Source organism: Blennius ocellaris (assembly GCF_963422515.1).
Source record: "Blennius ocellaris genome assembly, chromosome: 8".
In the NCBI taxonomy this organism is placed as follows: domain Eukaryota; kingdom Metazoa; phylum Chordata; class Actinopteri; order Blenniiformes; family Blenniidae; genus Blennius; species Blennius ocellaris.
Window position 1 is genome coordinate 5,658,807 of NC_137657.1, and position 21,747 is coordinate 5,680,553.

Below are 21,747 nucleotides of genomic sequence, written 5' to 3' on the forward strand. Positions count from 1 at the left end.
AACAAACGATGAGTTTCTCTGCTGATCCTGACATGACCGTATCTTAATGGTGTAGTGTCTCTTTAACGGATTCCTGGTTTCTTCCACAGATTGTAAAGCCGCCAAACTGGCCGACATTGTCTTCATCATCGACGAATCGGGAAGTATCACCACCCCCAACTTCCAGCTGATCCGGAGCTTCCTGCACTCCATCGTCAGTGGGCTGGAGGTTGGTCAGGCTCGAGTGCGAGTAGGCATCGTGCAATACAGTGACCGAGCCATGGCACAAGTCTACCTCAACACCTTCGACAACAAGAATGAGCTTCTGAATTTCATCAAAATCCTGCCATACCGTGGGGGCGGGACCAACACCGGAGCCGCCCTCAAGTTCACCAAAGAGAACGTCTTCACTAAGGCCAGAGGGAGCCGCAAGGACAACGGGGTCCAGCAGGTAGCAGTGGTGATCACCGACGGAGAGTCTCAGGATGAGGTGGGCCAGGCAGCAGCTGAACTCCGCCGAGCTGGCGTCACAGTTTACTCCGTTGGAGTAAAAGATGCCAACCAGGCTCAGCTGGTGGAGATGGCATCTCATCCGCCCAACAAACACGTTTTTGTTGTGGACTCATTCACCAAACTAAAACCTCTGGAGCAGAGCCTACAGAAGATCCTGTGTCACAACATCATCCGTCAGGCCATCTCCGTCAACACCAGAAGAACAGGCATCAAAGAAGGTCGGAGGTGTTTCATTCTGTGCAGTTAAAAAGAAACCTGTTCAGATTCACAGTTTACAATCCTGATAGTTAAGTTTCAATATGTGCAAGTTCTGTTGTGTGGCTTAAGCATGAAACAAATGCGAGAAAACAGTTTAATCACTATAAAACTGAAGGTAGCAATCCCGCAAATGAGCCAATGGTTGGCATAATACCATGTTCTACCACAGAGTGTTGTTGTGAATCTGCTGTGTTTATAGCCTCATGAGATAGTAGGTGTAATGGGAACACACTGAGTAAACCGCTTAACTGTAGCGTTAAATGGTGAACGTGGGCTCTTAGGTATAGCTTCTAATTACTAAACACTGACTGCCACTGCCACACTGACCAAACTTCACATTTTCTTCTTCTTTAGGCTGTGTTCAAACGGACGAAGCAGATATCTTCTTCCTCATTGACCACTCTGGGAGCATTTACCCCACCGACTTTCAGGACATGAAGAAATTCATCATTGAGTTTCTTACCACATTCAGAATCAGCCCAGACCACGTCCGTTTAGGAGTCGCCAAATACGCAGACGACCCGAACCTAGAGTTCGACCTGACCACGTACACAGACGCTCGGAGTCTGGAGAAAGCCGTGGAAGGAATCAAGCAGGTGGGCGGCGGCACTGAAACCGGTAAAGCACTCCAGTTCATGGGTCCACTCTTTGACCGGGCAGAGACCACACGTGGCCACAAAGTCAACGAATACCTTGTGGTCATCACGGACGGAAAGTCTTCAGATGCGGTTAAAGCTCCAGCACAGCAGCTAAGGTCGCAGGGTGTCGTCGTCTACGCCATCGGTGTGAAGAACGCAGACCAAGAGGAGTTGAAAGAGATCTCGGGCGACAAGAAGAGGACCTTCTTCGTCAATAACTTTGATGCCCTGAATCCCATCAAGGACGACATCATCACGGACATCTGCTCCACAGACGGTGAGACAGCAATGATTTCAGCTTGAGGATAACGTCCTGACCAAAGTCAACATTTTCATTATTACTTGCAGATAGTCTGAATGCAAAGTCAAGAATCAGGTTCAACAGTCTATCCCGAGAACTAATAGTGTAGGATGCAGTGAAGAGTAATGCAGATAGGGAACCAGTTCTGCTAAAGCAGATAAATTACAGCGAACAATCCTGTTACAGTTTTTTACATTGACCTGGTGTTGTAAACAGTCAATATTGAAATCTTGATCATGATGATTCACACAGGAACCATTTGTTTCTTAAACAACAGATATATCAGACCTGAAGTCCATCCCTCACCTTCATGTGCAGGTGTAATTGAGTTTGGATCTTTAAAGGGCTGAACGGTGGAAACTGAAAGAAGAGTTAAACTTTACCATAATTATATCATCTGTATAACATAGTTGTTTCAGTACAAAGACTGCATATATATCAAGTAAGAGCATTAAAAAAAACAGTGCATCCGGAAAGTGTTCACAGCTTGAATCTGATTGAACATGTCTGGAGAGATTGGAAAATGCTGAAAACGCTTCCCATCCAACCTGATGGAGCTTGAGAGGTGCTGCAAAGACGAATGGCCAAAATGCCCAAAGATAGGTGTGCCAACCTTCTGGCATCACTTTCAAAAAGAAATGAGGCTGTATTTGCTGCCAAAGCTGCATCAATGAAGTATTGAGCAAAGGCTGTAAATACTTAGGTGCATGCTATTTCTTAGTTTTTTTTTTTTTTTAATGAATTTGCAAAAATCTCCTCCAAAACCTTTTTTACATTGTAATTATGGGTGTTGTGTATAGAATTTTGAGGGGGAAAATGAATTGAATCCATTTTGAGAAAAAGTGGAGCACGGTGAATAGTTTCCAGAAGCACTGCGTATAATTTCACTGTCTGAGCAGTCATAATAGGAACTCTATTAACAGGAGGATGAGAGTCAAAAACTGGCACCTCTTGACGTTACACCCAAAATGTTGAAAAGAATTTGAACTGTGTGCTGGACTTTCAGGGTCCTCGAGCTCCACAAATTCTAGATTGGTTTCCTCTTGAAAAGTGTGCGTCAGTTGGATGTGGATTATTTCTGTTGTAATGTGGGGTCCACAGCCTGTGAAGACATCCCGGGAGACCTGCTGTTTCTGATCGACAGCTCCGGTAGCATCTACCCTCAAGACTACGACAAAATGAAGGACTTCATGAAGGCTGTGGTCGGTAAGTCCAATGTCGGGCAGAACGAGGTGCATGTCGGCGTCATGCAGTTCAGCTCCGTCCGGAAGCTCCAGTTCCCGCTCAACCAGCACTACACCAAGGACGAGTTGCTGAAGTCCATCGATGGCATGCAGCAGATTGGCGGTGGCACCGACACAGGCAAAGCCATCAGTGACATCTCACAGTTCTTCGAGCCCAGCCAAGGGGGACGTCCCGCCCTCAGGCAAAGGCTGGTGGTCATCACTGATGGTGAGGCTCAGGATGAAGTCAAAGGCCCCGCCGCCGCGCTAAGGGCTAAAGGAGTGGTGATCTACGCCATTGGAGTGGTGGATGCCAACACCACGCAGCTGCTGGAGATCAGCGGCTCGCCGGACAGAGTGTACGCCGAGAGAGACTTCGATGCTCTGAAGGACCTGGAGAGTCAGGTCGCACTGGAGCTTTGTGACCCCGAGAGAGGTGAGGTTAAATCGATTCATTTTTATTCTATTTTTTATAGCGCCTTTGTATTTATTGCACTTTCACAGAGAAAAAACAATTTCACATGAGCATGCATAATCAACAATGGAACTGCAAAACCTGCAGAGCCAGGCTCAGAGCTGGAGACTTTCTGCTGCCCGGGGTGGGGTTAGGGGACAGAAAGTGAGAACCTGCAGCAAGTGGTGTGGGTGGCAGAACACATCAGCAACAGACCTCAGAGACGTTAACACACGCACACACAGAAGCCACATTCCTGAGGTAATCCCCTCTGTCCTGCTCCTCACATCTGTAGAACGGCTGTGAACACACCGACCACATGAACCAATGAACCGTAAATAGTCACGATCGATGCTTCTGCAAACTTCCACGTGGTTTTTGTTCAAATGATGTCCATAAAATATTTCAGTATGAAAGCACTGATTGAAGCAAAACGGTCTGTATGCTGAATGGAACTGAAATGACCCTTCTTCTTCATTTCAAATGTTTTCTAACCAGATTGTAAAAAGACAGAAAAGGCGGACATCATCTTCTTGGTTGATGGTTCCACCAGCATCACACTGGACAAGTTCAAAAGTATGCAGAAGTTCATGGAATCCATTGTCAAACAAACCACGGTTGGTGCAAACCTCACTCGCTTTGGCGTCATCCTCTACTCCGACAACCCCAAGTCCAGCTTCACCCTGAACCAGTTCAAATCAAAGAAGGAGGTTTCCAAAGCCATCTCAGAGCTGCGACCCCCCTTTGGAAACACTTACACTGGGAAGGCTCTCGACTACTCGCTGCAGTTCTTTGGCCCGGAGCACGGCGGCCGGGCGGCGTTGCAGGTGCCGCAGATCCTCATGGTCATCACGGACGGCGACGCGACGGACCGCAATGGCCTGGTGGCGCCGTCAGTGGCGCTACGAGAGCACGATATCTCAGTGTTCAGTATCGGTGTGGAGGGAGCCAACAGAACACAGCTGGAGATCATGGCAGGCCAGGACATGTCCAGGGTTTTCTACGTGGACAACTTTGAAGCTCTGGAGACTCTCTACAAGAACATCACCCACGTCCTCTGCAACTCCACCAAACCAGGTATTGAGGCAAATACACCAGCATATTCTGCAAATACTCAGATTATGCGTGCAGGTATTCATAAAAACACAATACAGTCTGCAGCAGGATATAAAGCTGACCGCTAACAGGCCAATGCTCATGCTAATTTAAGTGGGACTTGTGTCATGTTACTGTCAGGAGGAGATTGTTCAGGATAACTGTGACTCCTCCTCCAGCAAATAGGACTTTATTGACATGAGGATAGAGCTGTTCTTCACTGTGGTTCATAGCTTTGGATAAAGCTAATGCTAAAGCTAACAGCATGCTTGGGGATCTTTAGAGGTATTTCAGCGACAGCAGTTGTCCAACTGTTTTCATTGACATCAAGAGTAACTATCCAACTGTGCAACAGCTACACCATTCAAGAGCAGCTCCAGCTGTTGCTATAATGCTAAAGCTAACAGTGGGTTCAGTGGGAGATAGAACAAAGAGATAGCAACTCTCCAACTGTTGTCATTTATAACATAAGTAATGCACTCAATGACACTTAAGTAACTAGTAAGGAAGCACAAATAGCTAAAAGAAAATATATTCCACATGGAATAAAACAGATTAAGTTCTGGAAGTTGATCCTTTTAACTTCAGTTAATATTTTTGAACAAATGGCAAAACTATGCATGTAATTCGTGAGTTATTGTCATTTTAAAGATGCAACATGTTTTGGGGCTCCAGATAAATTTGACTAGATGAAAAAAAACAACACTCTTTTGGCCATAAAACTTGCAGAACTGTGACCTGGAGGCTAAAATAATATTTTCGGTGGCTGCTGTGAAGAATGCTGGATGATGTTTAGATGGCTGATGTTGTGGGAACTGAACTGATAAGTCCTTTGGAGGAGTTCTTGGTAGATGTCCTATGGTTTCCATGGACTCAGTGTCCATGTAGATGACTGTGGTGTGCTTGTTTCTGCAGTATGCGAGAAACAGAAGGCGGACCTGGTCTTCCTCCTCGACCAGTCGGGCAGCATCACCTCTGCAGACTACATCCTCATGAAGAAGTTCACCAGTGAGTTGGTCAGCAGCTTCAAAGTCAGCGCCGACCTGGTGCACGTCGGCCTTGCTCAGTTCAGCAGCGACTTCCAGCATGAGTTTTACCTCAACCAGTACCTCACCAACGATGCCGTGTCCGAGCACATCCTGAAGTTGCACCAGCTTGGCGGAGGAACCAACATTGGCCGCGCTCTGAACGCCATCCGTGGGCATTTCGAGGCGGCGACTGGAGCCCGTAGGGGGATCTCTCAGAACCTGGTGCTGATCACTGACGGAGAGTCACAGGATGATGTGGCAGATGCTGCTGAGCTTCTCAGGGCTCTGGGAGTAGAGGTGTTCGCCATCGGCATTGGGAACGTCCACGACCTGGAGCTGCTGCAGATCACCAGAACGCCGGATCGGCTCTTCACTGTGCAGGACTTTGGCAGCTTGGAGAGGATAAAGCAGAAGGTGGTAGACACCATCTGCGAGTCCAAGCCCATTAAAGATCCAAGCGGTGAGTTCTGATCTGGGAATGGCTCGGTGTGCTTCCTGTCTGCATCAGCCAGCTGAAGGTCAACCTCTTCTCCCTCTAGCCTGCAGCATCGACATCGCCATGGGCTTTGACATCTCACAGAGGGCTGGTTCATCCGGGGAAATGCTGATCAGCGGTCACCCCAAGCTGAGAACCTTCTTGCCGGAAATCGTCCACTACGTCTCCTCAGTGAAGGGGCTGTGCTGCGAGGGCCCCACCCCCATCAGCACTGGCATCGGCTACAGGGTGTTGGGCCCAGACGGACGCATGATCTATGACACAAACTTTGAGGCCAGCAACAACGACGTGGTCAGGAAGGTCATGACCCTGCAAATAGCTCAGCCCAACTACTTCAACTCGGCCTTGCTTAAGTCCTTCAGTGAAAAGTTCTCCAGCCAGTCCAGAGCCAGCGTGAAGGTCAGTTCAAAAACAACGATGTCTTTTTACAGCTGAAAGGAGACGAGTCCGTGACTGGTGTGACCGACTCATTAAAGAAACTTTCAACTTCCTTGAAACCCTTGTTATTTTAGATCAGTTCCAGTTAAGAAGTTAATAAGTGATCAAGTTTGATTGTTTGCAGAGGAGTTATTGCTTTTTAACATTAGTTTGAAACCTGTGCTGGTCTGGCGTTAAAGGAGGATTCTGACAGTTTCTGGGCTGGATCTGGACTCTTTTGGTGTCATTCGTGGCTCGGGTTTGGGCTGGTTTCAGGCTGGTTTGACACTATGGGAAGTTTTGGGTATATTTCAAAGGATTTTGGTATCGCAAGTAAGTTAATCTTGGGAGTGGTTTTTTGCACAATTGTGGACAGGTTCTGAACTAGATTTTACAGTAAATTTCAAAGACATTTGACCTGGTTCAGACTCCTTCAGGAAAGTTTCTGGACAGCTTTCAGATATTTGATAACCTTATTGTCCTTTAACTGCTCAGATAGTATCTTTATGCCTTCTAGACAAGATTAGTTGCACCTCCTGGTCCACAGATGTCAGTCGATGGTCAGACAGTGTAGGTGTGACGTCTGTCACACACAAAGCTGAACCAGGAGTCAGAAGATCTTGGTCTGTGTGACTTCCTGTGGTGTCAAGCCCCGCGGACTCTGTTTGACGTCTGTGACCCATCTGTAGTTGTTTCACTAAATTGAGAGAGATCTGCTCTCCCACGGCTCCAGAAGCAGCAGTCGTGAGAGCAGAGGGTGATTCAACGTCTGTAACTCATCTGGGAGAGTTTCAAACTAAATACAACAACACACCAAGATGTCTCTGCCGCCACGGATATGAGACTGTATCTTCAGTTTGAAGGAAATTAAAAGACGATAAACTGACTTCTGTTCTCTGTTTGCACCGACTTAGTGTGAGAAATCTGCAATATTTAATATATATTTCAATATAAATGAATACAGGTGGTCCAGTAGACTGAGAGAACAGACTTTCATTGAATAAAACAGATATAAGTAAACAAAAAAAACTAAATCTTCAAAGTTTAAACCGGAGTGAGAGAATGAAATGACAAAATCCACAACGCGACAATCGACAAGGCACTCGCGTGTCCTCCTGTCTCCAGGTTCAGGCTGTGACCTACTGACTGATTGTGTGACGCGTTTCCTCCTGTAGGTGGCGGTGATCTTCTCTGACGGACTCGACGAAGACGTAACGAAGCTGAGACACGAGTCGGACCTGCTGAGACAGTCCGGTAACGCCTCAGAGTGAGAGGGTTAATGAGTGTGCTTCACTCACAGCCCCTCACTTGTTTCCTCATCATTGTGTTGTGTAATTGGTTGCTGTGTTGCGTATCGCACCGTTGTTGTGCCGTGCTGTTATTACACTGTTTGTGTGTAACGGTGTTGCTGTGTAATTGTCCTCTTGTCTCAGTTGTTGTTGTGCAACTGTGCTGTCGGTGCTGCAGGGATCAGCGCCCTCCTGGTGGTTCCTCTGGAGGGAGCGCGTGACTCGGCTCAGATGCAGATGGTGGAGTTCGGCCGAGGTTTCGGTTACAACGTCCCTCTGAGCATCAGCATGACGAGTGTGGGCAGCACCATTCTCCAACAGATCGTAAGGGATCAACATAACCGGGACTTCACACCTGCTACACGACTCCCACGCGCCTATTACGCAGCCACTGTACACCTTTTTACACAACTAATACACACCTACTGCACAACCACTATACACCTTGTACAATCGGGTTGATTGTTGTTGGTTATGGAGTTTGTTGCTGGTGAGTGAATTGTTGTTGTTTATTGAATCATTATTGTTGAATGGATCTTTGTTGCTGCCGTTTTTGGGTGAATTGGCACTGCTGTTTAGTTTAGTTCAGTTTAATTTAGTTTGTCAGCGACCATATACAAAATACGTTAATCTTAAAGAAAAGATGCCTTGTATCAGATTTACTGTAGTTGTTGCTCATCTGCCGTCCCCATGCAGGAACACAACGTGACAGTTATACCCTACAGTACAATCGGTAACATTATTACTACATTAGCAATAACCAGAACAATTCATCAGGTTTCTTAAAATTCATACAGAATACTAAAAACCTTTCGCCACTACATTATACAAACAACACAATAGACAATCTATTTGGACTGATGCCGACACAGCTGGTTTTCCATAATGTGTTTTTATCAAGTTTTGAGAAAAAAGGTGCTCGAAACTACAGAAAAACTTCAGACAGTCTGCAAGTCGATTCCAGAGTTTGATGGCCTTAAATGAAAAGGTTGTTTGTGCAAATGGAGAGGATCTTATCTGGAGTGTTGTTGAGTAAATCGTTGTCGTTGTGCGAGTAGTTGTTGACAACACCAGGTGTTCCATATCTCATCTCTCTGCAGGACACAGTGGCCAATCGAGAGTGCTGCAGCCTCATGTGCAAATGTGCGGGACATGAAGGCATCCGCGGCTCTCGGGGTCCGCCGGGGTCAAAGGTGAGGAAACACTGATGAACTTCCTTTGTTGTTTTACTTCCTGGTTAACAGCCGAGAGCATACTGAGAGCCGACAATCCATTGGACTGTTCTGTGTGTGTGTGTGTGTGTGTGTGTGTACAGGGTATATCTGGACTGAAGGGTCACCAAGGTTTCCCTGGAGAAGAAGGCGTCTCTGTAAGTGGCTCTTCACCTTCACTTTGATCATTATGGGTTCATTTGAAGAAGCTCACCATCAGCTGAAGACTCTTCTTGGGTGTGTGTGTGTGTGTGTGTGTGTGTGTGTGTGTGTGTGTGTGTGTGTGTGTGTGTGTGTGTGTGTGTGTTTGTGTGTGTGTGTGTGTTTTGCAGGGTGAGCGAGGTCATCCTGGACCAAGTGGACCTCAGGGTGTGCAGGGCTGCTCTGGACTCAGAGGACTTCCGGTATTTATGTCTCTACCTGTTGTATGTCTCTACCTGTGGTATGTCCCTACCTGTGGTATGTCCCTACCTGTTGTATGTCTCTACCTGTGGTATGTCTCTACCTGTGGTATGTCTCTACCTGTTGTATGTCTCTACCTGTGGTGTGTCTCTACCTGTGGTGTGTCCCTACCTGTGGTATGTCTCTACCTGTGGTGTGTCTCTACCTGTGGTATGTCTCTACCTGTTGTATGTCTCTACGTGTGGTGTGTCTCTACCTGTGGTGTGTCTCTACCTGTGGTGTGTCCCTACCTGTGGTATGTCTCTACCTGTTGTATGTCTCTACCTGTGGTGTGTCTCTACCTGGGGTATGTCTCTACCTGTTGTATGTCTCTACGTGTGGTGTGTCTCTACCTGTGGTGCGTCTCTACCTGTGGTGTGTCCCTACCTGTGGTATGTCTCTACCTGTGGTATGTCTCTACCTGTGGTATGTCTCTACCTGTGGTGTGTCTCTACCTGTGGTGTGTCCCTACCTGTGGTGTGTCCCTACCTGTGGTGTGTCTCTAACTGTGGTGTGTCTCTACCTGTGGTATGTCTCTACCTGTGGTGTGTCTCTACCTGTGGTGTGTCCCTACCTGTGGTATGTCTCTACCTGTTGTATGTCTCTACCTGTGGTGTGTCTCTACCTGGGGTATGTCTCTACCTGTTGTATGTCTCTACGTGTGGTGTGTCTCTACCTGTGGTGCGTCTCTACCTGTGGTGTGTCCCTACCTGTGGTATGTCTCTACCTGTGGTATGTCTCTACCTGTGGTATGTCTCTACCTGTGGTGTGTCTCTACCTGTGGTGTGTCCCTACCTGTGGTGTGTCCCTACCTGTGGTGTGTCTCTAACTGTGGTGTGTCTCTACCTGTGGTATGTCTCTACCTGTGGTGTGTCTCTACCTGTGGTGTGTCCCTACCTGTTGTATGTCTCTACCTGTGGTGTGTCTCTAACTGTGGTGTGTCTCTACCTGTGGAGTGTCTCTACCTGTGGTGTGTCTCTACCTGTTGTATGTCTCTACCTGTGGTGTGTCTCTACCTGTTGTATGTCTCTACCTGTTGTATGCCTCTACCTGTGGTATGCCTCTACCTGTGGTATGCCTTTGTGCATCTCCTTTTCCCCTTTTTTAAAACACCTCAGTTTTACATTTCCATCTCGTCGATATGTTAGAGAACCAGTGATCGTCATAGACTTTTCTTACATACGTTTATTGGGATTTCAGTCTTTGTGCAATCCTAAGCGTTGTGTGTCTTTGTGTGTCTGCAGGGTGGCCGTGGTATCAGAGGAGAAATGGTGAGTGTGCAGCCGTGCTCTCAGTTTGGTTGTGTTGGGATTGTGATGTCGGTCTGACCACGGCCGCTGTGCGTTGGCAGGGCGAGGACGGAGAGCAAGGTCTGGACGGCGTGGACGGAGAGCAGGTACAAAACAACGCAACAACAACACACGCTAGGCTAACGTGAGCTAACCTACCTCATCAAGTCTCTGACTGTGACCACGGGGGTGTAGAAGAGTTGATGAGGACGGAGACTTAACCTCACGTCCCCGTCCTCCTCAAGCAGTCAAAGCAGCACCTGATGTTTGGATGTGGTGCGTTCAGGAGCTCACTGATCGAGGGTTCTCTGTGTTTTCAGGGGAACGTGGGTGCGGACGGAGGCCGAGGAGAGAGAGGATTCCCCGGAAATCCGGTGAGATGATTCTCCTTCATCCGTCCCGTGGTCGTGTCCTGGATTCTTTCTCTTGTGGACTCAAAGATTTTTTGCTTGGGAGGAATTCACTGTGTCTCTCGGTGGCGACGCGGCGAAGCTCAGATGCGGCGACCTCTGACCTCAGATCTCTGAACTGCCGCGGAATGACTGACAAGCTGAATTGTCGCCCTCAGGGTATCCCGGGTATCAGTGGAGAGCCAGGACTGAAGGGACAGCGAGGACTGAGAGGAGATCCGGTGAGTTTCATAACAGACTTCAGAAGGAACGTTCCAGCACTTGGTGTGAAACATGTTTGTAAAATGTTGTTGTTAAATGTGAAACATTTCTATGTTCTTGTCCCAGCTGCTGTTAATGTTCCACACTGTTGGAAGTTTTTAACTTGTAAAATAGTTTTGCTTTACAGTTGTATTTGTGAAGTTGTGGCTGCTGGATGAATGTGTGTATTTGGTACAGAATGTTCGTCTCATACAGAAAAAAAAAAAGTTGAAATTTAAAAACTAATTATTTAACGATACAGACGAGCTCGCCTGTCAAAAGTTTCACATGCTGCTTCTTCCGTTAATGAGATACGAAGACTCAGAAAGACGATGCAGCCGAAAAGAGACTTCAACGTTTTCCCTCCATCTGACCCGCTAAATCCCAGAGTCACTTTCTCCCGGTTTGTCCTGGAATGAGCCTGAAGGCTGACGTGTCATTTAAATCACAGAACTTGAAATGTGCATCATGTGTCTTCTTCAAGCTGTCGGTCTGGAGCCAAACAGCTGTCAGGAACAGCTCCACTGCAGACCTTTTTATTAAGAGAACAAGGCAGGATGAAGGGAAAATCTCTGAAAGAAGCTGGTCCTCTGGTTCCGTTGCCATTTTTGGGGGGGAGGTCACTTGTCCATCAGACTTTGTGTGAATGAAGCTGAAAGCGATTTCAGTAAAAACACGGAATGTCTGTGACATTGACTCGTCACACGTGTTTAAACTTACGAGCGAAGACGAGACGACTCCTCCTGCGCTTTAACGTAAACTGTGAGGAAGGTCACGGAAACGTTTCCAAACATTCCTCCGGGGTTAATCTTTGCAGCACAAACATTGCAGAAATAAGTCAACATGTGCACTGAGAGGCCACTTTATCAGGCTCAAGCAATCTAATGCCTTCTGTCAAACTCTCACATGTGTTTTTAATGAGCTCAAGTCAAGAGCAGAAAAGTTGGTACTTTGGATTTTGGTTTGCTGTATGGCCGCACAAAAAATAAAAAGTCAAGGTCTCAATGGTTCCTCGGTGAACCTTCTGAAACTCGACGCTTCAGATTTATGGATCGGATCACTTCAGATTGCCAGGAGGACCTGATAAAGTGAGCAATATAGCAAGACTCCTTGATTTCCAAGAAACTGTCTGGTATAGCAGCGGCATGGTGTTTTTGCTTTCGCCGTGAGACAGTCATTGTTGTTGTCATTGTGTTCTGTGAGTGCATTGAAAATCAAATGCAAATCTGAAACAACTCCTGTGTGAAGGTGGAATAAATGTCCAGTCAGCGTCACACATGTTTTCAATTTATAATCGCATTTCAGTCCAAAACCATGTGGACATTTTTTGATTCTTTTCCAACGTTGAAGCAACTTACAGAGTACCACAATAAAGCGATTACAAGTGAAAAAATCATTAATTTAATCATGCTTTCTTCCCCTTTTGTTTCTCATCACAGTTAGACAAGATCATATTACGCGCAACAGATGGAGAGAAACTTTAGTTGCCACCTGCAACAATTAAATACGATCCCGCAGATGTGCCAAGGCTGAATCTGAGAACTTTGTGATGGAAAAAAAAAGAGGTTCTTTTTATGTAGAAGAGTGAAATTTGGCTTGTGTGACATTCATGAGACTGAATGTGGTTAAAAACGTCTGACCAGAGCAGACAGACATCCAGCAACTGAGAGCGACGCCAACACACTATTAGTTCTGCTAAGATTTACTAACAAATCCAAACCATCAGCGTCCAGATCGGTAACAGACACCTCAGCGCTGAACAGGCTTTAAACCACACACAGAGATCAGTAAATAATTAGACTTAAACACAGCTGCAGCACAGCTGGACTCTCCACTTCTCTCAGTTTATCTTCCAGCACTCAGTGACTAACTCTGTCTGACAGGGAGAACCAGGAGCCGATAACAACGTACCAGGGCCCAAAGGAGACGGTGGAAACCCCGGATTACCGGTAAGTAGGTGAGGGAACAGTTTACCTGGAGGACACTGAAGGTTTACCTGTACAGGACTGAAGGTTTACCTGTACAGGACTGAAGGTTTACCTGTACAGGACTGGAGGTTTACCTGTACAGGACTGGAGTTTAAAGATTTTCCAGTCAGATGTTGAAGGTGTCCTACTTTAGACAGAAGGTTTCGTTTAGACAGTTGCACGTCCCCGAGTGTCTTTAATGTGGAGTTCTGGGAAGTTCGGTAAACTGTAAACTTGGGGCTGTGGCGTGTGCATATCAACAGGGTTCACCTGGACAGGACGGCCGACCCGGGGAGATCGGTGTGGAGGGAAACCCGGTGAGATTTCAGTCGCAAGAGGAGTTTCATTTCAATGATCTCAAACGTCAGTTCTTACAATCCTTTTCTGCTTTTGTTCAGGGGCCTGATGGAAGAAGGGGGCCGATGGGGGAGAAGGTAGGAGCGTGTGGGTGTAAGTGTGTGTGTGTGTGTGTGTGTGTGTGTGAAAGAGAGAGAGAGAGAGAGAGAGAGAGAGAGAGAGAGAGAGAGAGAGAGAGAGAGAGAGAGAGAGAGAGAGACTATCATAGTGTTAAACCTTGTGTGTCTGCAGGGCCCACCTGGACAGCCCGGAGCAGCAGGACTACCGGGCATAGCCGGACCATCTGGTCCTCAGGTGAGTACCTTGGACAGGTAGGAGTGTGAGGAGGAGGAGGAGGAGGAGCCTTCGTCCAATGGGAACACTGTTCATGAAGACAGGAAGTGGAGGAGGAGCTTCCGAACAAGTGTCCTTCTGTCCCTACAGGGTACGAGGGGGGCCAGAGGTCAACCTGGGCCCAGAGGCATCCCCGGCCTCCCAGGACCACAGGTGAGATCATCACTGCTCCTTCCATTCCAGACCCAGAAAATCAATAAAGGCAGGTAACAGTTTGAACTGGTCAGAAAACCCGCTTAAACCAGTTCAACCCAATTCAAAGCAGAGTGCGTTCATGTTCGGCTCCACATGGAGCCAGTCAACCTGATCACTCCCCCAAAACACTAAACAATCCAAGACACATTTAACCCGATGGCAGCGCCCCCTGCAGGCGGTGGTGTTCACCAAAGCCACAGTACAGTTGAGGAACAGAAGTGACTCAACGCCTATGTATGTAACCACATTGTTTTTAGTTGATCATCCATACAGCACAGCGTTTTAGGAGTTGTTTGTTTAAAATAGGTTCCAGAGTGGACACATTTTAAAACTTCGTGTTGGCGTGCAAATTATGAAAATGATGTCATCGGCTCACGTCTTGACCCGATAACCCCATAACCCTCTCTGCAATGTCACTTGCTAACAAAAATGGTGGCCGACATGCTCCAGTAGCTTCTCCTGGTGTTATTTGGTTTAATTTGGCGATATGTTGTATTTCTCAAATACAAGGATTTTTGCATGCTTCTTTTGCGTATGGCGTTTAAAGAAGGACAGGGAGAACAAAAATCATTTGGGCTCATGTGGACACGGCGTGTTGGAGTTACGAATAGATTCTAATAAGCATTTTTCCATTTTTAGTTTTTTTTTTTTTTTGTAGCTTAAAGTTCAGATTCAACCACACAAAGCAAAGAGAACAAAGAAAGTCTGTGGTCCTGACGCTCCATGGGAAACTATCAGAAAGCAGCTTGATATCTATGTTTTGAAACCCCCCCAGAGTTGGACTGTTGAACACAGCCAACACAGACTAGCTGAGCAGGAAAACACGTTCATATTCACAGAACTGCTTCTGTCGTTCTGCAGGGAGGACCCGGATTACCTGGAGGTCCCGGAGCAGCTGGACGCCACGGTGGCAACGGACAAAAGGTTTGTGACATTTTCATCCCCGCCTGACCTCAACTACGTGTGATTTTTAGCTCTGTGATCGTTTCACAATCTGGACAGTTGAGTTCTCAGACTCTTTCAGTCCTGTTGGGACGTTGGTTAAATAGTGTGATCGCACACATAGAAACAGGGTTTGTGTTTCAGGGACAACCAGGAGAACCGGGTGAACGAGGGGTTGGAGGACCGCTGGGAGCCAGAGGGATGCCGGTATGATTCCCACTTTTGTATTGTGGAATGTGTTTTACTTCACTTCAACTTTATCCATATAGTTCCAAATACAACACAGTCATCTGAAGACACATTTCCAGAGGAAAAACAAGAAGACCACGTTAGCAAGCGTGGGAACATGAAGAAACCTGCAGAGACTTTCTGCAGAAGCAGAATCAGTGCAGTAAAGGTCTCTCAGCAGTCTAAACATATAGCAGCTCCACTAGCATACGGTGTGACCTGAACCAGAAAAGTCTGAAGCCAAACCTTAAGGACCTCAGAGACTATGTCAGCCTCCTTAACTCAAACTGGGAGCTGGTTCTGTATGAGAGGAGCCCCATAGCTGAAAGCTCTGCCTCCCATTCCAAACCTCAGAACCTCCAGTAAGCCAGTGCTCTGAGAACCAAGAGTGCTGCTGGGTCATGAGGAACAAGAAGGCAGTTCCAAATAAAGAAGAGCTTTTTCATGGATTAACAAACTATGTTCCCGGGCCATACGACACACTTCTACTTGAGCTAGTCTTCATTAATTTTCCAGAAGTTCTGCCTGCCAGCCTTTGTATTGTGTTTCAGGGTCAGGATGGTCGTGATGGTTATGGACCTGCAGGCTCTCAAGGCGCAAAGGTAGAGCCAACCTCCATAAGCTCTTTCATTTTATTTGTACGTGTGGGTGACCATTGTTCTCACTGTTCTTCCTCTCCTGTCTTCCTCAGGGGGACCCTGGTTTTCCTGGTTATCCCGGTCTGCCGGTGAGTCGGCTGAATGTTTGACCTCTGACGTCCCAGAGTGTAATAAAAGCCTCCAATCGCAATCCGAAACAAAAAGCTAAAGGTGTTAGTACTGAGGGTACAGGAGTTAGAACTGAAGCTAAAGGTCAGTGTCATTTCTGGAAAATGTGTAAACTCATGACTGTACATTTAGTTAACATGAGTCCATGAAACGGAATGTTTCCTGACCCTTTAGCCTGCACTGACCTCCGATACTCTCTGTGCAACTACACACACTCATGTTAAAACACACAGACACAGCTGGAGAGCACCAGCCACTGGTGTGTGTGTATGTGTGTGATAGCTCCCCCTGCAGGTCACATATAGATGGACAGGAAACTGAAAGTATTTCCTGTGTTTATAGCAGTGTTTGAGAAGTCCCAGAAGATTAATTCAAAAAGGTTTGTATAAACTGTTTCCAAACTGGAGCCATTCCAGATACTTTCAGGTCGGGTAGATTAAAGACTCCAGTGAAACAACACAGATGTGTAGTTCTTGGTATAATCTTTTATGTGCAGTGAGCATACTGCAAGATTAAAAAGCCATTAGGCTGTTTGGACCATTTGTGATGAACGAGGCCTGAATTGTGAGCGTTTCCTTCCAGGGCGAGGACGGCCTGCAGGGACCTAAGGGGTACCCAGGACGGAAAGGGAACTGTGGCCGAGGGGTGAGTGTGCTCCTCTGTCTGTCGCTCGGTCCGATGCCGCTTCCTTCGCTGACGCTCTTCTCGTGTTCGGTGACTGCAGGGGAACTCCGGGCTGCCGGGAGAGTCGGGAGTGACGGGAGAGTACGGTCATCCAGGACACAGAGTGAGTCCGTCCACTGAAGCCAGTTTTGATTGCTGCCTCAGAGATCTGTGGTCTCTGTGAATTTTTGAGGGTCCTTCTGATACTGTCAGAGGTCCACCAAGACGGATAGAAGCTGTCTGAAAAACATCTTTCTTCTGCTGGAGTTCTGAATCTCATCACATCTCTGCCATGTGGAGAGATTGATATAAGTTCATCAGAAACTGGGCCTCACACCAAATCCATACAATGGGTTATGAATAAAGAGAGTGGAACAATTAACTGTCCTTTTTTCACCTCAGGGTCCCAGAGGTCCTCCAGGAAGCATGGGGATGACTGTAAGTCACCTGTGAAGCCACAGTAATCAGCTCCTTCTCAAAATCATAATATTTCACACACATAGATGGCTAGCTGACGTTTCAAGAATTAACGTTGTCTGTCTGAAAAAAATGAGATCCTGGAAGGATCTGATGGAAACCTTGACTGAGCCTCTGTGTGCTTTCAGGAGTGTCAGCTGGTCACTTACATCAGGGACAACTGTGGTGAGTTCACACTCCTCAAGCTCTGCAGGACAAACTGGATGTTCAGCTCCTCATTCTCTGTTCTCTGTTCACAGCCTGTTCCAGAGGTACGTATCTCAAGGAGGAGGAGTATGAGAAGGATGAAGAAGGAGGAGCTTCATGATGACCTCCATCAGTTTTTGGTGTTGACTGTGTGTCATTAACCCTCAGAGTTTAAACTGTAACATCATGCAGATGGTTAAGAATCTGATGAGGATGATGACGGTGGTGAAGAACTCCCCTGCTTGGCTGTTGCTGCCTATTCTTATTGCCGTTCCCGCATTAAACCCCGCGTCTCTCTGGCGGTCCTCAGGTCAGTCTGGATGCCCCTCCTACCCCACTGAGCTGGTGTTCGGTCTGGACATGTCCGACGATGTGACGCCGGCGGCGTTTGAGCGGCAGCGTTCCGCCCTCCTCACCCTGCTGGACGGCGTGGACATCGCGGAGAGTAACTGTCCGAGGGGTGCCCGCGTGGCCGTGGTGGGATACAGCACCTACACCAAGTTCCTGATCCGTTTCCAGGACTACCGGCGGCGGCAGCAGCTGCTGGACGCTGTGCAGAACCTGGCGCTGGAGAGGACAGCCAACAAGCGGCATCTGGGCAGCGCAATGCGCTTCGTCGGTCACCACGTCTTCAAACGTGTGCGTGCCGGAGTGATGATGAGGAAGGTGGCTGTCTTCTTCTCCAGCGGCCCTTCACAGGCGGTTGACGACATCCTGACCGCAGTCATGGAGTACCGAGGCCTCAACATTGTTCCTGCCGTGGTTTCCCTGAAGAGCGCCCCGGCTGTGGTCCGAGCCATGGAGGTAGGTCTGATTAGGTCATGTGACGTCACTGTTTGTTATGAGCAAATGATGCCAGTGTGTGTGTGTGTGTGTGTGTGTGTGTGTGTGTGTGTGTGTGTGTGTGTGTGTGTGTGTGTGTGTGTGTGTGTGTGTGTGCGTGTGTGTGTGTGTGTGTCCCCAGGTGGATGACTCGGGGAACTCCATGTTCACCATGTTGGGAAGGCAGCAGGACCAGATTACTGACCTGAAGAAGATCAAGAACTGTGCAATTTGTTACGGTGAGCCTCATGGTTACCATGGTTACCACATGATTAATAATGTTGGCAGTTCTTCACATGCTCACCTCACTGCTCTGCCCCCCCCCCCCCCCCCCCCCCCCCCCCCGCCCCTCAAGACCCCTGCAGCCGATCAGAGGAGTGCTCTTTCATCCAGGACCCCCTTCGCCATCAGGACGTCAACGTGGACCTGGTGCTGGTGCCGGACGGTTCCAGGGAGGTGCGGGCTGATGAGTACACCGGCGCTCAGCAGCTGCTGTCCTCTGTGGTGGAGCAGCTGGCCGTGAGCCCCGAGCCTGGCCAGGCCGGCTCCACCGCCAGAGTGGCCGTGGTCCAGCAGAGCGGCAGCCGGGATGCCGAAGTGGAGTTCCAACTGCAGACGTACCAGAACCGCGAAGCCATGCAGAGCCACCTGCTGCGCTTGCGGCAGCGGGGCGGCTCGTCGGCGCTGGCAGTCTCGCTGGAGCATGCCCTGAGGGACGTGTTGCTGAAGGCCCCACAGCCGCGCAAGAAGAAGGCCATGTTGGTCGTGGTGGGCGCCGCGGCCGCCACTCAAAAGGACCAGGAACGGCTCCGGTACATGGCCCAGAAGGCCAAGTGTGAGGGCGTTGCCCTGTTTGTGGTGACGGTGGGTGACAGTTACAACCGCGCCCAGGTAGAGGAGCTGGCCAGCACGCCCATCCAGCAACACCTGATCCACCTCAGCACGCTGCAGGCCGACGAGCAAGGATACACACACCGCTTCTTCAGAACCTTCCTGTCTGCCCTACACAGTGAGAGCACACACACACACACACACACACACACACACACACACACACACACACACACACACACACACACACACAGACACAGACAGCCATCCGTTGTTTCATTCACGCCGACAGCGTCATTAATCAACGAACAGTTTTCCTCGCAGTCCTCTGCTGTCAAACGACTTTCTCGACTGGTTTTAATTCACATTAGACACACAGTCTGTCCAGCTGGAGACATCTTCCAGATCTCCTCTGCTGATTACTGTCATATATTTACAAGGGGGTCCTGGAATGGTGGTCTGCCAGACTGACCTATTTCCAACCGGTTTGTAGCTGCAGATATGAGGCGAGGTCTTGGATCAAGTCCAAAATGAGTTTGAGACTAGGTCTGAAACCTATATTTCATTAAAATTCAGGGGATGGATGGATGGATAAATGGCTTTTTGGAACCACGGGTCCAGAAACACTGTGAAACATGATCCAGGTGTATGAAGACCAGAGCGGCTCACCGGCTGCACGTTGTGATGTTTTTCAGAGGGAATCCACTCGTATCCTCACCCTACTTCAAAACGGACGTGCGAGCAGCTGCGTGGCCAAGATGGAGGACAGATCTTCATCACTGGGTAACCACACTCCTCTGACATGACCCCTCTGCTTAAGTGCGCACTGAAGAGTAAGATTGTCGGCCACAGCTCCCCCTGCTGACCACCTGACACAACTCCAACAGGAGATGAAACCAGAGCAGGAGCCGAACACATGGTCAGACGTAGAAACAAGTTAGAAGTCTCTTCAGGCGATATGTCAAGGGCACTGGTCTAAAATGCTTGGTTCTTGCGGATGATGTTGAGGACAGTTCGCTGCTGAGTGTGAAGTGGATGGGATGCAGATCTGAACCTCAAACTCTAAGTCCATAGGTTTTGCAAATAAAAAGATGAAAAAGTGCTCCTCACCGGTGTGTGGGAGGAGCCTGTTCCCGAGGTGAAGGGGTTTAAGCATCTCACAGCTTCAAACTGCCGTAATGCAGTCACTGTAACAGACTCTTGTGGTGCAAAGGGAGCCGAGCTGTAAAACAAAGCTCTCTGTTTAAGTGGGTCGACATCCTACGGTCATGAACTTCGGTCCTCCTCCACACCGAGAGGAGCCAGTTCATTTGGTTCATCTGATTGGGACGCTCCCTGGTCGCCTCCCGTTAGAGGTCTACCAGCCATGTCTGGCTGGGAAGAGGGCCCGGGGTCGGCCCAGGACTCACTGGAGAGATTCTATCTCTGGCAAATGCTAGTCTGGAAACGTATTTTATCTTGTACGTCTGTTTCCTTGGAAAAAGTCTTTACCCTGAAAACAGTTGGTTGATAAAACTGGTTCTGAATGTGATTCATGTGCCTGCTGTCGACCGGTTTAGATTTCACCCTGTATGTGTATGTGTGTGTGTGTGTGTGTGTGTGTGTGTGTGTGTGTGTGTGTGTGTGTGTGTGTGTGTGTGTGTGTGTGTGTGTGTGTGTGTGTGTGTTCAGTCAGGGCTCTGCAGACCTGGATGACTTCATCACAGCCGAGGAGGAGGAGGAGGAGGGGGAGGAGGAGGAAGAGAGGTATCTGGAGCAGTCCAGAGGTCAGACTCAGACCAGCCAGGTGGACGTCATCCACACTGTGAACAGAGGGGATGGACACAGGTTCATCACAGGAGACATTGGCGGTAACACAAACACACACAAACACATCCAGCTGATGTATGTTTGTTAGCTTTCTGCATATTTTCTGTTTCTACTTGCTGTGTGTGTGTGTGTTACTCCCTCCAGCAAAGACACAGCATTATGAGCTGAGGTGACAAACATTTTGGAGATAATTTTAAAATACTGAGTCAGTGTCAGCGATCCTCTGTGTGTCGAGCTGCAGGTAAACGCTGACTCAGCTCTGTGTGTGTCGAGCTGCAGGTAAACGCTGACTCAGCTCTGTGTGTGTCGAGCTGCAAATAAACGCTGACTCAGCTCTGTGTGTGTCGAGCTGCAAGTAAACGCTGACTCGCTGAGGCCTGTGCTGAGCCTTCCTGCAGTGACAGCATGTGTGTGTGTTGTGCCTTTCAGCCCGCTGCGTCTTGCGCGCTGACGTTGGAACGCCGTGTCAGCGCTCCGCACGAGCGTGGTTCTTCGACACACACGTCGGTGCATGCTCCGCCTTCTGGTTTGGCGGCTGCGGCGGGAACGCTAACCGCTTTAAATCGGAAAATGAATGTTTCCGCACATGTGGCATCCACAGTAAGTCCCGAGAGAGGCTGAGCACTGCGGCTATGTAATGCTAACAATGCTAAACGAATGCTGACAACGCTAACATTGCACTAAGGAATTACGCGACAGGTTGCTACGCAAATGTGAGAGTGCTGCTGCTGCGGCTACACAGTGCAAACACAATGCTAACAATCCTAACAACACAAAGCAATGTGACACAATGCTGCACCACAATACTCCTTTTTATTGATGTATTTAATTTACACAAACTTAAAGTTTTTTTCAATCTTCAGTCTGACGAAAACTTGCCTAAATAAA

General features: G+C 48.2%; 1 protein-coding gene across 1 annotated transcript in view; it reads left to right on the top strand.

The window, feature by feature from the left end:
• col6a4a (collagen, type VI, alpha 4a) overlaps nucleotides 1–21,747 on the top strand; it is a gene marked incomplete at its 5' end in the record, with an annotated part of 28,441 nt that overhangs the window by 4,813 nt on the left and 1,881 nt on the right. The window contains 34 exons of the mRNA XM_080500670.1: nucleotides 90–710; nucleotides 1,105–1,665; nucleotides 2,791–3,348; nucleotides 3,865–4,443; nucleotides 5,377–5,949; nucleotides 6,029–6,384; nucleotides 7,578–7,656; nucleotides 7,870–8,015; nucleotides 8,792–8,884; nucleotides 9,007–9,060; nucleotides 9,235–9,306; nucleotides 10,588–10,614; nucleotides 10,695–10,739; nucleotides 10,953–11,006; nucleotides 11,201–11,263; nucleotides 13,166–13,231; nucleotides 13,513–13,566; nucleotides 13,648–13,683; nucleotides 13,838–13,900; nucleotides 14,030–14,092; nucleotides 14,996–15,058; nucleotides 15,221–15,283; nucleotides 15,856–15,906; nucleotides 15,996–16,031; nucleotides 16,654–16,716; nucleotides 16,796–16,858; nucleotides 17,137–17,172; nucleotides 17,340–17,376; nucleotides 17,451–17,462; nucleotides 17,708–18,201; nucleotides 18,362–18,458; nucleotides 18,575–19,228; nucleotides 19,746–19,833; nucleotides 20,722–20,900. Coding sequence (XP_080356796.1) covers nucleotides 90–710; nucleotides 1,105–1,665; nucleotides 2,791–3,348; nucleotides 3,865–4,443; nucleotides 5,377–5,949; nucleotides 6,029–6,384; nucleotides 7,578–7,656; nucleotides 7,870–8,015; nucleotides 8,792–8,884; nucleotides 9,007–9,060; nucleotides 9,235–9,306; nucleotides 10,588–10,614; nucleotides 10,695–10,739; nucleotides 10,953–11,006; nucleotides 11,201–11,263; nucleotides 13,166–13,231; nucleotides 13,513–13,566; nucleotides 13,648–13,683; nucleotides 13,838–13,900; nucleotides 14,030–14,092; nucleotides 14,996–15,058; nucleotides 15,221–15,283; nucleotides 15,856–15,906; nucleotides 15,996–16,031; nucleotides 16,654–16,716; nucleotides 16,796–16,858; nucleotides 17,137–17,172; nucleotides 17,340–17,376; nucleotides 17,451–17,462; nucleotides 17,708–18,201; nucleotides 18,362–18,458; nucleotides 18,575–19,228; nucleotides 19,746–19,833; nucleotides 20,722–20,900 — 6,099 coding nt within the window. The remainder of the gene's footprint in view (nucleotides 1–89; nucleotides 711–1,104; nucleotides 1,666–2,790; nucleotides 3,349–3,864; nucleotides 4,444–5,376; nucleotides 5,950–6,028; nucleotides 6,385–7,577; nucleotides 7,657–7,869; nucleotides 8,016–8,791; nucleotides 8,885–9,006; nucleotides 9,061–9,234; nucleotides 9,307–10,587; nucleotides 10,615–10,694; nucleotides 10,740–10,952; nucleotides 11,007–11,200; nucleotides 11,264–13,165; nucleotides 13,232–13,512; nucleotides 13,567–13,647; nucleotides 13,684–13,837; nucleotides 13,901–14,029; nucleotides 14,093–14,995; nucleotides 15,059–15,220; nucleotides 15,284–15,855; nucleotides 15,907–15,995; nucleotides 16,032–16,653; nucleotides 16,717–16,795; nucleotides 16,859–17,136; nucleotides 17,173–17,339; nucleotides 17,377–17,450; nucleotides 17,463–17,707; nucleotides 18,202–18,361; nucleotides 18,459–18,574; nucleotides 19,229–19,745; nucleotides 19,834–20,721; nucleotides 20,901–21,747) is intronic.